General features: G+C 31.0%; 2 protein-coding genes across 2 annotated transcripts; one reads left to right on the plus strand and one right to left on the minus strand.

Annotated features, from left to right (window-relative positions):
- Positions 1 to 1,837: 1,837 nt before the first annotated feature.
- LOC101490464 (uncharacterized) lies at positions 1,838 to 4,349 on the minus strand. The gene is made up of 4 exons (XM_004493977.4): positions 3,876 to 4,349; positions 2,726 to 2,941; positions 2,350 to 2,375; positions 1,838 to 2,242 (listed from the first exon to the last, which is right to left on the minus strand). The coding sequence occupies exons 1-4, from the start codon at positions 4,197 to 4,199 to the stop codon at positions 2,020 to 2,022; spliced, it is 789 nt and encodes a 262-aa protein (XP_004494034.1). The 5' UTR covers positions 4,200 to 4,349; the 3' UTR covers positions 1,838 to 2,019.
- A 3,603-nt stretch (positions 4,350 to 7,952) lies between these two features.
- On the plus strand, positions 7,953 to 12,140 carry LOC101490787 (uncharacterized). The gene is made up of 12 exons (XM_004493978.4): positions 7,953 to 8,369; positions 9,080 to 9,144; positions 9,338 to 9,410; positions 9,658 to 9,676; positions 9,775 to 9,894; positions 10,330 to 10,399; positions 10,668 to 10,711; positions 10,806 to 10,847; positions 11,196 to 11,255; positions 11,411 to 11,478; positions 11,630 to 11,687; positions 11,798 to 12,140. The coding sequence occupies exons 1-12, from the start codon at positions 8,092 to 8,094 to the stop codon at positions 11,885 to 11,887; spliced, it is 987 nt and encodes a 328-aa protein (XP_004494035.1). The 5' UTR covers positions 7,953 to 8,091; the 3' UTR covers positions 11,888 to 12,140.
- Positions 12,141 to 14,306: the final 2,166 nt, after the last annotated feature.

Genomic DNA, 14,306 nt, shown 5'->3' on the forward strand with positions numbered 1-14,306 from the left:
TATAATTTGAAAACAGAACCGGTTGATTTGGGAGTCTGTCAGAACCAGCTGATTTAAAAAATTGGTAAAATACAAACAAGGTAAGGTTCTTATTTTCTGTTTATAATTCATAACACAAATAAGCTGGTATGGAGGAGATTGGATGTGTGGTTCTTGTCAGCACATAAATTTCAAGAAGAGGGATGCATGCCAAAATTGTGGATACCCTAAAATTGGAGGCCTTGATCCAGAAACATATAGATATAATTGGACCTTGGCAGGGGGCTGGTATTGCAATGGTATGAACTATGGAGCACACAACTATGCTAGCAGAACAAGTTGTTTTAGATGTGGTGCATTGAAAAGTTCTTATTCTTGTGGATTTGGTGAAAACATGGAAGCCTCTAATTGCAATTACCCTCCAGGATGGAAAACTGGTGACTGGATTTGCACTAGATAAATTCACATCATCATCATCACATATTTTGTAACTAAAGTTCAATCACAAATGCCACATGTATTAACAAATAAGAGTACCTCATTGTCAGCATCACACCTCACAACAGAGTTAGGAGTTATGAATTAATATCAGTATCCAATCAAACAATATCCAAGCAAAAAAAAAATCTGATTTCAAGCAAAATAAAACGGTACCGCTAGACTCAATATCAGTATCAGTATCCAAGCACAAAATGTGAGAACGAGTTAGGGTTTGCAAATAAGTTAATAAACGTTCAGATACACAACAAATAATCATGAAAATGGAACAAATTAGAAAGAGCAAACGAGATAACAACAACGAATGGGAGTAAAACAGCGAAAAAAAGAACAAGAGAGATCGAATGAGAGAGAGAACACGAACGACAGAAGAACCAGAGAGAATGACAGAACCTGTGATTTGAAGTGGCGGTCAAGGGCGAACGGCGAACGGCGTTGATTGCGATGAAGGGTTTACGGCGAACGGCAAAGGGTTTTTGTTTCTATCCTCTTTACTCTTACTTTTGTTTTGTTTTGTTTGCTTACTGAACTATTACTTACTCTAACAAATGTCTTCTAAGAATTAACTTTTTTTTTAAAAAAAAACAAAGTAATATACAAAACTATACTTTCAATTTACCCACGGATATTACCTACGGATAATCAGTGGTAACAAAAAATACGATTAAATTTTGGCAACTTCAAGTTGAGATTCTTTTTTTTAACTTTACCCACGGATTTTTTTTATTTTACCTACGGACAAACCGTGGAAACCAATTAAAAAAAAATTAAATTACTTAATAACAAATTTACTCACGTTTTTTCTTTAGATATTATATAATTTATCCACTAACTGACATCCGTGGGTAATTTTCCGTAGGTATATGAATCTTTTCTTGTAGTGAGTCCCCACCACATTACTTATCCTTCCTAAGAAGCTTCTATTGTAAAGCTCCACTGGAAGATTCATAATGCTTATCCAAACCACAACTTTCTTCACCTTGTTAGGTGATGATCTAAACAATAGTCTCCATCTTTGAACTATAAAGTAATGATCTGCTATTAACCACAATCCCTCGAATAAAGCGACGTTGTAATCTTATGAGTTAAAGTGGACCATATAATAGCCATTCAGAACATCAACCAAACGAATACCTCCATCTTTGGACCAATATTTCTTTAAAAGATATTCAAGGAATTTTGAATTAACTTTCTTTCCTAGTAGATGAACCAGGAGAGGAGAGTATTCTTCCAAGGGTTACACCATGTTTTAAACTCATCCTTTGTTAGCGTACAATATCTAGAACCCCCTCCTCGTTCCCATCTTTAACAACCAACTTAGTAAGATTATCATTCATGCTGCTGATTTCACACTCATTACTGATTACAATTGAAACTCTCCAATCTATTGCAGTGTTTTGTACTATTGTATTTATTTACAAACATTATGCACATCTATAAAGACATCATAACATATACATACCAACAAGTAGAGATGAGAGGAGGTGTGACATATTAAATTATTCCACTTTATATCTTTAGTATTAATTAATTGATCTTTCATTATTGTGAATTATTTGAACTTTGATCTTCATTGGTGTTGCTATTTGTAAGATTCTCATCCGATGAATTTGATAACTCCATGATTTTGCTTTCAGTAATTTTCTTTTCACTTGACTCTTCCACATAGGTGTTGATGGCTAGTTGACCAGAATAAAGCAATAAACCAAAAGAGTTTATGCCATACACAAATGTTGCAAGGTAACACAGCCCATTTATTACTGTCCTGTGGTACAAAAATACATATCATATTAATTAATTATTGTTAGATACTTTATAAAATAAAAACATTAAGGTCTCTTAATAAGGGATAAGTCATTGAAGCAAAGCTACCTTATGGTGATTGTTATCTGTCGAACCTGAAATAAAAGCATTCATGTGTTAAATTCAAAATTATGCTTCTTTATCAATTCTACCTTAAGATGTAAGACTTTCGTAATTATGCTACAATGGTGTGAAAATGTTTCATAAAGTCTAAAGGTGTCTAATCATATATCTTCTAGTGATCAACCTTTGACAACAATGCAGTCAATGACATCTAAACCGTCCAATCAAATTCAGACGGTCTACATTTCTAGTTCAAATTTATATTTAAAAATAATTAAATCTTAATTTAAAATTTAAATCGTTCGATCTGTGTTCATACGAACATCAAAAATCAAAATGGTATATATTAGTAACATTTTTAAGAGAAGAATATGTTACGAACCGAGAAATTATCTGAAACTGATTGGCGAAACAGAGAAGCTTCTATAGTTGTTGTGAACCTATAGAGAATAAGAGAAATAACACCAGCTATAATTGCTCCTAACAATGCTTGATCAGGGGAAGGTGGATTCTTCTTCTTAGCTTTAATGGAAGTTGATCCCATAAGTACTTTTGAGCTATCCAATGATGACTTCTTCACTCCAGAAGACCTAAATTTCTAAAATCACACCAACCCTTTTCATTAAACATGCAATATATGGACTGAGTTAAAATAGTGTTTGGTTTCACATGAAATAGAAAGAAAGAAGAAAGGTGGAAGAAAAAAGAAGACATTGTTTAAAATTAAAGTAAAATAAATGTTCAAATTGATTCTTAAGATTTATTTAGTCTTTTAGAAATAAAAATAATATTTTAATCTTTCAAAATTTCAAATATAGCCAATTTAGTTGATGGTTGGAACAAAATCTCTTTAAAAATATATCCTAAAAGTAACTATTTAATCGACATTTGAGACTTTAGAAGTGAAATTTGTACTTTCAATTTTTCTTCTAAACCAAATAGGACTTGTTGTTTTTCTTGAAGGCCAGCTTGATCATTGATTTAGAAAACTTTAAGTCACATGTTATGTCATAATATCTCAAGTTTGACATTGTAGTTCTAAGATATACTAACTCTACATATAAATGGATTATGATATAATAACTTGACATTGCAGTGTCAAACTTTATATTATGACACAATATAATTGTCAAATGCATATAAGTATTATAAGATCAGTAGTTGAATTGTTGAATTGAATGCTCCTATTACATATATCATATTTATAAAATTTGACATAAATCTAAAATTATTTGATATATTAATGAGATACATAAATATTAACTCGTTTAATAAAAGTTCATAATTTATTAATTTTGAAGTATATTAATAATATATCAAATAATTTCATATTTAAATAAAATTTATCAATTATATAGTAACAAAAATTGATAGACAAGATGATTTTTTCTCAATAGAAAAAAATTATCAAAGGTATGGGTGTTGCTAACAAATTAATTTCTCCCCCTAAGAACAGAACAACTTATAAATAATGAAAAAGGTAGGCATAAATTGCATGAAGAAAAAAAAACAGAGTGTATAATATAATATACCAATTGTTTGGCTCTTTTGATCCGGCGCTGGAGAATAGGAAAGAAGAAGACAGTGATAGCTGCGGTGAGAAGAACACTAAAAGTTACTTGAATTGAAGAAGAGTCATTTATAGCATCGCCTAATTCAGCTGTTGCAGTTGTGAGTTTGGTTAGCCACGGTGGTGAAAATGATGCTTGAGGAGGATTAGGGTTAATTAATGTGCTTTTATTATGGAGAAAATTAAGAAGAAGAGGAGATGGTGAAGAAAAATGGTGTGTGGTAAGAGAAACAGGGAGATTTGGTAAGAGAAATTTGTGATGGTTGTGTAAGTGAGAGTGCAACATTTGGATAATAAGAATTGTAGTGATGGTAATTAAGATTCTTGTACCTTAATCAATGAGTACTTCTATGTTCTTGTGTATTGCTTTGGTCTTCTTGTTCTGAACCTTGTCATTGTATATTGGTTTGGAATGGAATAAAAATATCTCGTGTTCTTTTATTGTTTTGTGATTTTTATTTTAATAGAATCTATATCTTTTTCCACGTGGATAATCTTCCTCCTCATGACTAAAATTAAACTTCCTCCTCAATAATTTACAAAATAAAATAAATAAAAATTTCCTCCTGCTTTATTTTTCATATAACTGAAAAAAATACCTTATTCAAATAATGATTTATAAGAGAATATTCAATTTTGGTTTATCTTTTTTCTTTTAGTTTTATCTTTCTCTAAGTTATTATTATATTTATAATTTAATTCAGTTTACAATATTATTTAAATCTTCCGTATGTAAGTTTAATATAAAAGTTTTATGCTATAATATGAATATATGGAGTTCAAATATTTTCGATGATAATTATAAATTAGTTATTAGTGCTACTTTAATTAATAAATAAATTTTTTTTTGTTTTTTTAATTTTTTTAGAAATAAAATATTTGGTACTCTTAGTCCTAACTTTAATAAAATTTCATAAAAAAGAAATGTTCTCTCTTCCTCTCATATTTTGTATTTCCATTTTTTTTTTCTTCTTTCAATTATAATAATAAAGTGTATTACACAATGATCAATTCACTCAAACAACGACCTCCTTCATCACTATTTGTATATTCATTATTTTTGTTTATTTGGAGCAGTTAAATATACAGAACATTAATTGGTTCTTCGACGATAGAGTTGTTAGGCATATGAATAAAATCATTATTTTAAATTAGTTAGATGTGAAATTGGATGCACAAAACTACAATATATGATAGTGAGAGTTCGATATAACTAAATTTATTTATTTATAATTAATTAACTAATTCGGAATTTAAATATCGAGGAGAGAAAAACAAACATAACACACACGTTCCTTTTTTTATTGGAAATTCAAACTTACTCGTTTTTTAGTAGGATACATGGGAGAGAGAAAGTGAAAAGTAATCAATCATACACTTCGTTTACTTTCGTTTAGTACCCCATCTTGTAGGATTCATCATTTCCCTTTGGATTATATGGCCACTATCAAATCAGTTAATTAAATCTCACTACTTGAACCATTTTCAATATCTAAGAGATATGTAATTTCAATATCTAAGAGGTATATAATATTCTGCTTGACTTGTAGCACACATAAAATAATCATTGGAATTCAAGTATAAGTGGTTAGTTCTACATCGATTAGAAATGTAAGAAATGTTAGTTATATAAAAGAGGTGACTCATATACCTAATCCATTATTATTTTTTGATGAAAATGTGGTGTCAATATTTCTTAAGAATCTTAGACGTTTAACTCGTTACTGCTCTTAAATTTAGTGTGAGTATTGTTTGTCATGATGATGAAACTTTTCTATGACATACAAAGATAAGAAGAAGATTATATTTTGTTTGTTATAAAAAATTCGCTTTAAAGTTAAACATTTTCCATTTTTTTTCAAAAGATTAAGTGATGCACACTTAGTTTGTAAAAAAGTATGTTTTGAAATACTTTGACAAAAATAATTTAGTTTAAATAATGTGTTAGTTATAAAACAAATGCATTAACCTAATAATTAAATTTAGCCCATTTCCTCAATCAAGTATTTTTCAATCTTCAATCAATTCGTACAATCCTTTTGGATATCTCCTAATTATCACTCAACCTATACTTCAAAACTTCTTAATGACACAACCTATCCGAAAAAATAATATGTTACTTGTAGTCAAAATACAAGTAGAAAGTAGTTGTAAGATCTCAAACATTGACCTTTTTATTTTTGAAATTCCCTCACTCAATGAGCGCCAAGTGTTTGGAAGATATTTTGATTTTTTCAATTGGTTCATTTTTCAAATATAGATTTTTCGTACTGATAGGAAAGATGCTTTAAGCAGATGAATCATTGATGATTGTTCAGAGCAATTAATTACAAGAGCAGAAGATGCTTTTTTGAAACTTTTCTAATTATTCGTGTGATGAATTCTTCAAAAGCTTCTTTCTTTTAACTATATGGTAGACACATGAAAATGACTAGATGATGATTCTTCAAAGATACCAAAATTACTTCCATGACTTCTATCAGATGCATGCTTTTGTTCTTGTGTGTAACACTTCAAATTTTATGATAGACTATTTTAATATTAAAAAATATTTAAAGGAATCATTGATGTTAAGTGCTTTAAAAATATATTTTAATAACTAAGATACTTTTTGTTTATATGCTTGACCTTGTTGAAATCATAAATTTTTTACAAATATGCTTTGCAGTGAGACGAGTAACTATTACATAACTTGAATTGTTTATTTATTATTATTGTGTGACATGTATGAGTCTTCATACAATATAGTACAATTTTGCGAATGCAGATCATTTCACCACAGTGTGAAGCATAGCTTCATCGTGTGACATAATATCTTTAATTAATTTTACCCAATCAATATGATTCTTATTCACTTATAAAGGCAATTCAAATGCCTATAACTTTCATGTTTAGGAGGAAATCTAATTCGTCCAACTTCCATATCTAAACTAGTGATGAATATGACATTCTATATCGTACTTTCTACTTGATCTTTGTTCAACTTTGGGGTCATATCTTGAGCTACACAACTCCTTTTTTTAGTGAAACCAATGTTATTGAATTCCTAACATCCATGTCTACATTTCATATAAAGACAATGAGATCTAATTATGTCGTTTGTTTTGTTGTGCAACAAAAAGATCTCGATGTGTGATGCAACTTATTTCATTAACTAGATTGTCCTGGTTGAACTTGTCGTGCGATGTGAGTCATCTTCGTACAACGTAGTGCAAATTGAACAAGTATTTAAGAGTTTGAATCATACTTTTCCCCATTCTCTCAAAAACCCTTAACGAAGTTCACCCTACCTCATGACTTCAAGCCATTATTGATCATTAGTTTGTGCTAGAACCTCGACCTTAGGTAAACCATTATATAATGAAAATTCATTATCTTGAGCAATTTCTATAACCACTTTGAAACCCTTTTTAATACCACCACATCATTTTGATCTTTGGTTTGATTAGTAAAGCCATCACCACTAAAAAAAATCTTTATTTCAAGTTTGAATCATTTATGAGAACTAGGGAGTGATTTTAAACTAACACATTGTAAAACTCGTCTTTTTTCCCCCTAACTTCTATGAGCTGCTAACATTTTTACTAAGGGGTATTTTTCATCAAGTCATAAAACACACCTTTTCTCAATCTTAATTTATTAATTAGATAATTATGTTTTGTAATATTTTGATTCTTGTTTATCGTTTTTCATATGATTTCACCTAATAAAACACGAGAAACCAGTATATAGAGACCAAATCTTAATAATTTTATTTTTCTTATCTATATGATCAAAGATGAAACTACTAGTATCTCACAAGCAAGCACATTTTAATTAAAAATTTGAGCTTAAAATGAGTATGAAATAGTCGAAATGTATTGAATAGAGGGCAGTGAGAGGAAGTTAAATGCACCGAATGCAGATCCAATACATAGACGTGGGTAAAGAAAGCATAGAAAAATCTCTGAAGTTTCCAAAAAAGATATTTATGGTCGAGTGCTTGTGAGTGTGCCATGTCAACTAGTAATACCAATACTACCAATTTGGTCAATTCCTCTTCATAATACAGTTACTCATTGGCCAAACGAATTGGCACCAATCTAGTTTTTCCCATTTTCCCAAACTAAACACAAATATTATCACACTCTTCACTCTTCACTTCATCTTTCGATTCCAACAACAACTTTCCCAACGTCATGGCCATGGCTGGATCAGGAACTCTCACTCTCTCACAATTCTCACTTCATAGACCAATTTCATTCCCCACAAATAAACTACAAAGGACACGAATTTGCATTAGAGCCGTCTCAGGAGATACAGAAACCACTTCAACATCACTGTCATTTTCTCCCCCTCCAAATTTCAAGCCTCCTGAACCTAAACCCTTTAAAATGAGACCTGATAAAAAAAGTGAACTGCTTTCAGCTGTGCTTCCTTTGATCATTCGCCTTGCTACTGGAGTTTTCGCTTCTGGGTGACTAACCGTTTTCCCTTCTCTTCTTTTTTGTTTTTGTTTTTTTCCTTCAATTTTCAAGTTTTATTTCTTTTTCACATTTTGATTATTTTCGATATTTAGTCCTTTTGATTGTTAGGTTGAGCTTTGATTGTGATGGTTATTGAGTTCAATTAACTATCTAGGTAGAGGGGTGGCAAAACAATTTCAGTTATTTGTAATGAATTGGTTGGTCTTGTGATGTTTTGTTTATGTAATCAAATTGTTCTCATCATATACATTATATGATTGAAATATGCAACTTAAAATAGGAGACAAGCCTTACTCTAGACTAATCATTTGAAACAAATTTCACTTCTAAAGGTATTGTATTGCAAGTGAACATATATCTAGAAACTAGTCAAAATTTTGGATTTTTTTTTAGTGTGGAATTATACAATAACACTTATCCACTTAGTAGGGCTGGCTACATAGATTAGACGAAGACATAGATTATCCACATAGCTCATTCTCCTTCAAAACTACCTTAATGGTTTAACCTATAGTTTTTTTGGTTACCCTTTAACCTATAATGTAGGTTGTATATGAAGCAGTATCCAAAAGACAACCCAACATAACTTATATGCAGAGATTTTTTTAAATTGATTTAGTTTGTTTTCGACCATTTATATGTCAAAATATATCAATAGACAAATTTTAAATTTTTCTGTGCTTTTGTTGTGCCATTGCAGGTATTCTTTCTCATTCGTTTCTAAGGATAAATTTCCACCAAATGAATATGCTTTGGAACTTTCAGGTAGCAGTTAAATTCTTTTATGTTTAATGCTCATTATTGCATATCAGGTTAATTATCAAACAGTAATTGAATATACCTGTTAACTCACAAACAGTGATATAGAAAGTGCAAACATATAAATATAGTGGCCAAAGAAAGATATCATTATGCCCAACATGTCAATATTTTTTCTCTTTTCTGTGTTTTTTAACAGGCACTATGCTAAAAGAAACATCAAAGATAGGTGCTCGACCAGAAAAGCCAATTGAGATATACGAATTTGAAAGGTATTTCATAGTTCTCTGTCATTATTTTTTATAAATTTTGGATTTAATCAGTAGACATTCATGGTTTGGACTAAATACTTCCTTACTCCTTCTTCTTTTCCTAATGCAAACTGGCTTCCTATTTTTGTTTGTACTTTTAGATTTATATATATTTTGGACATTAACATGCCACTTTAAGGATTAAGGAAAAGACTAATTTGATATATTGTGTTCTTCTTTGATTATGTGCTTCCTGGATTGCGTGCAGCTGCCCATTTTGTCGGAAGGTATGGATTATGGTTTTGTAGGATTAATGTTTACTCCCTTTGATGAAATTTTTCATCAGATGCTTTTTGTTGTGGATTAATATTTTGACTATGTACAGGTTAGAGAAATAGTTGCTATTTTGGACCTTGATGTTCTTTTCTATCCTTGTCCTAGAAACGGTCCAAACTTTCGACCAAAAGTTGTTCAGTTGGGTGGTAAACAACAGTTCCCTTACATGGTAAGATTGACTTCTTAGAACAATCAACAAAACAAGATTAGTAGTTTCTTGTTATGATTCTCTAGACATCTTAAAAAGGATGAGATAAAAGTCACTAACCTGAACTACTTCAATGAAATTAATGGGAAAATTATCCCGTACTTGTTCATGAATCCATCTATCATCTTAAATCATCAACTCTTTAGAAAATTGGCTTAGAAGTTTTGAATTTATAAGAAAAATGTAACCTAGAATGGTGTGCTAGCAGTAAATTTTCCTTCTTTGAAGTAACTGCCAAAAGCTTTTCCTTGCAATGATTTTTACTGGTTATAACACACCCTCTCATTTGATATACTCCCCCTATGGATATATTATCACTTTTTTCTTATCACACCTCGTGATGATTGTTTAATATATAGTGTTTCTGATGAAGAAATAACAATTTTCATATCTCAGGTTGACCCAAACACTGGTGTTTCAATGTATGAATCAGATGACATAATTCGGTATTTGGTTGGCACATATGGTTAGTTTTTTCATATATGTATCCTTTTTGTTGCATTATTTTGTTTTGTAGTCTTTCTCATTGCTATTACATGTGTTAGATTCTGGTTCTACTCAACCTACAAAATCGGCTTGTAACACAATGATCATTCAATCTTTATATTTAAGATCTATTTAGGTTCATTTTGAAGAGTATTAGTAATCCTTATAGGTTATTGCAAATACCAGTTATGCACTCTTCACACAAATTTCCCATTGTGAGTGTTAACCATTCATTATCCGTTCTGTAGGTGATGGAAATATTCCTCTTACTTTATCACTCGGATTTTTAACGGTTAGAACCTGACATAGCTATCTTCGGTTTTATCTCTAGAAAAGTTGAATTGTATCATTGATGTTAACAACCATACACTATATTTTCTATGCAGAACTTGACTTGTGGTCTTGCTATGCTTAGTCGGATTACAAAGGTAATATCTGATTTATTTCACTTTGTTATGTAATGGAAGCGACTACTAACCAATGAATCATTGACATAATACGAGCCGAATTTGACATGTATTATACTGATAAAAAAATTTAAAAATAGAAGTGATTGAATACAATGTAACCACATACATTAGTTTCGTGTTTGTGTCCGACACTGAACGTCTGAACACACCTTTAATGTGAAGAGTGTTGGTGCTATATAGCTACTAGCCTACTAATAATATCCTTTGACGGATTGTAAACTGATATACATTAATTTCAACTTTTGGTAGTCATTGAGATTTAACTTGCTAAGAATCCTAATATAAGTATTCATTTTTATATTTCAGGGAACAAAATATACTCCGGCAAAGTTACCACCAAAGCCACTTAAATTATGGGCTTATGAGGTCGGTAAACAACATTCAAAACCATGCCTCCTAATGTTTAATGAATGAATTCAAGGCTTCCATTACGAAATTAAAGATTGACATGCATGACAGTGTAGGATTTATCTAGTGCTACAAATTTTAAACTTTAATTTTTATATACTTGATTTGTTCAGGGATCTCCTTTCTGCAAAATCGTACGCGAAGTACTTGTGGAATTGGAGCTGCCACATTTGCTTGTCAAGTAAAAATCCTTATTTTTCTACTAACCATATTTTATTTTCAGTTGATATGTATTCCTTAGTTTTTAATCTTTTTGGTGATTACAATACATATTTTATTCACTTTTGATTTTTTTTTTTTTCATGTTACTTACTTTACTATTTTCATTTTAGTTGTGCTAGAGGTAGCCCAAAACGACAAATACTATATGAGAAAGTAGGGCATTTCCAGGTATTTTATTGATTTTAGTTTATGCAAATATACACATTCTTTACAAGCTTCATGACATATTATATGGTTAATGGATGATGTATATTCTGATGGTTAATTATGGTTTATAGGTACCTTTTTTGGAAGATCCAAACACAGGGATAGAAATGTTTGAAAGTGCTGAAATTATAGAGTACCTTAGAGCAACTTATACTCTTTAGTGATGCCTTTGCATGTCGCAAACACTATCATCCTCTTGTGAGATTTAAATTCGTTCTTCTTACACATGTAAATCAACTTATTACTTTATCAAAAATATCAAATAGTGGATTCAATTGCCTCAGCAATAAAGTTAAACAATGGGTTGAGGTGCTTAATGTAATAAAATTGTGGGTTACAAAGTGTATACGTACATTATTGACCTGCTTGGGCCATTTACTATACAACCTTTGAATATAATTTTCCTGTCTTCAACTTGTACAATTTATTTTATGAGTAAATTATCATGTTATTCGTTGTTAAAACAATAGTTGGGTCTGCAACTGAAATTAGCCAACAAAGATCATAGCAAAATAATAACAATGAATATGTAAAAAATAGAATTGCTATAATGTAGATTTTGATACTTAAACAAAAAGAAACGATGTAAATGAAAATAAAGAAAGTTAAGGAAAAAATAACACTTAAGATATACGTGTTCAAACTCAATTACTTGAGACATACATCACAGATAAAGAGACCAAAGCAATAGTATGGCGTTTACAAGAGTAAGTCATTTACAATTGTAGTGTTTTTTTATCCTAATCAATCACTATTGAGAAGATAACAATACAAGTTTCCCACTTACAATCTCTCAATTTTTTTCTCCCCTTAGTCTCTCTATTTTTGTGATTTTCTATGAATCTTCATTTGAGATTGCATAGGCATCTCTAGGCTCACTCCCCAAGTGGAACCCACTAGTTTTATTAGTATTATTATTAGTATTATTATTATTGAAATAAAAGAAAGAAAAAAAAAGTTTTAATGGGCTTGGTCCACGTGAAGGAAATAAAAAGGGATTTAGAAATCCCTAAGAATTAGAACGAAAGAGAACGGTTGTCAGAGAAGAAAAATAAGGGTTTGGTTCCGGTGGTGGTAACAGGTGTGTAGCAAACTTGCTCTTTTTGATATAAAAATTTAGTATGTTATTCCTACCACTGAGTTTGTTACTTTAATATATAGTTTGAGTAGTTTTATCTTCTCTAAGAGTTACTTTGGCATACCCACTTTAGTGGAAGGTTGTTATTGTTGATTGATTTCTCCATTGTTATTAGGTAGACTCTGGTGTACCTATTAATTATTACAGTAGAAGTTTTTACTGGACTAGGTCCTGTGGTTTTTATTCTCTCAATATGAGGGAAGTTTTCCACGTTAAAAATTGTGTTTGTCTCATTTAATTTTCTACCAATTATTTTTGCTCTGTGGAATTGTATTTTCTGTTTGGCCATTTATCTACACAGGTGGGGGAAAAAATATTGCGTATTATTGAGATAGTTATCGCTAATTATCTCTGATTTTTCCCAACAAAGTGGTATCAGAGCTCGGTTGATTTGATTTGTGCATTTAAATGGAGGAGGAAAATAAAGGTCTCAATATGATTAAACTCAACTCTTCTAATTACACACTTTGGAAGAATCTCATGGAAAACATGTTATACAGTAAAGATTTGAATGATCCTATTGAGGGCAACACTACTAAACCCGTAGATAAATCTGACGTTGACTGGAAGAAGATAAATAGAAAGGCATTGGCGTTGATCAGGCAGTGGTTGGATCTTAGTGTATATCCATACGTTGAAACTGAAATAGATGGTAACAAGATGTGGGAAAAAATAAAAGAGTTGTATGAACGAAAGAATGTGCAAAATAAAGCATTCTTGATTCGGAAGCTGGTGAATATGAAATACAAAGATAGGGATGGCAGAGCATATGAGTATTTTTCAGAATACATTGAATCATTTGACAACTGCAGAAATTAAATTAGATGATGAGATGCAAGCGTTGTTATGGTTGAGTTCCTTGCCTAATAATTGGGAAGTCCTTGTTGTGACATTAATCAATTTAGCTCCAAGTGGAAAGTTGAAAATGTCAACAGTTAAAGAGAGCATGTTGAACGAAGAAGCTCGAAGAAAGGAACGTGGTTTGATTGGTTCTTCCTCAAATTCAGACGCACTAGTTACAGAGTCACAGGGGAGAAGTCAATCTAGAAACTTCCTTAGACACGACAACTCTGAAAGTCGTAGCAAGTCAAGAAGCAAGTCGAGGACTAGAAAAGAAGTGATATGCTATAATTGTGGCAAAACGGGTCACATAAAAAGAAATTGCAGATTCCTTAAGAGAGATCAATCAAGGGAAATAGATGAAGACAAAGAGAAGAAAAATGATAAAGATACAACAACAGTTGCACCTGTTAATAATGTCTACATTGTTTGTGATGATAATTCCATAAACCTTGCATGTCAAGATTTAACTTGGATTATTGATTCGGGTGCCTCATATCATGTTACTCCTAGGCGTGATTTCTTCTCCTCTTACAATGTTGGTGATCTTGGCATGGTAAAAATGGGAGATGAAGGAGTATGTAAAATTATCGGTGTGGGAG

This window comes from Cicer arietinum, chromosome 4, assembly GCF_000331145.2.
Source record: "Cicer arietinum cultivar CDC Frontier isolate Library 1 chromosome 4, Cicar.CDCFrontier_v2.0, whole genome shotgun sequence".
NCBI lineage: Eukaryota > Viridiplantae > Streptophyta > Magnoliopsida > Fabales > Fabaceae > Cicer > Cicer arietinum.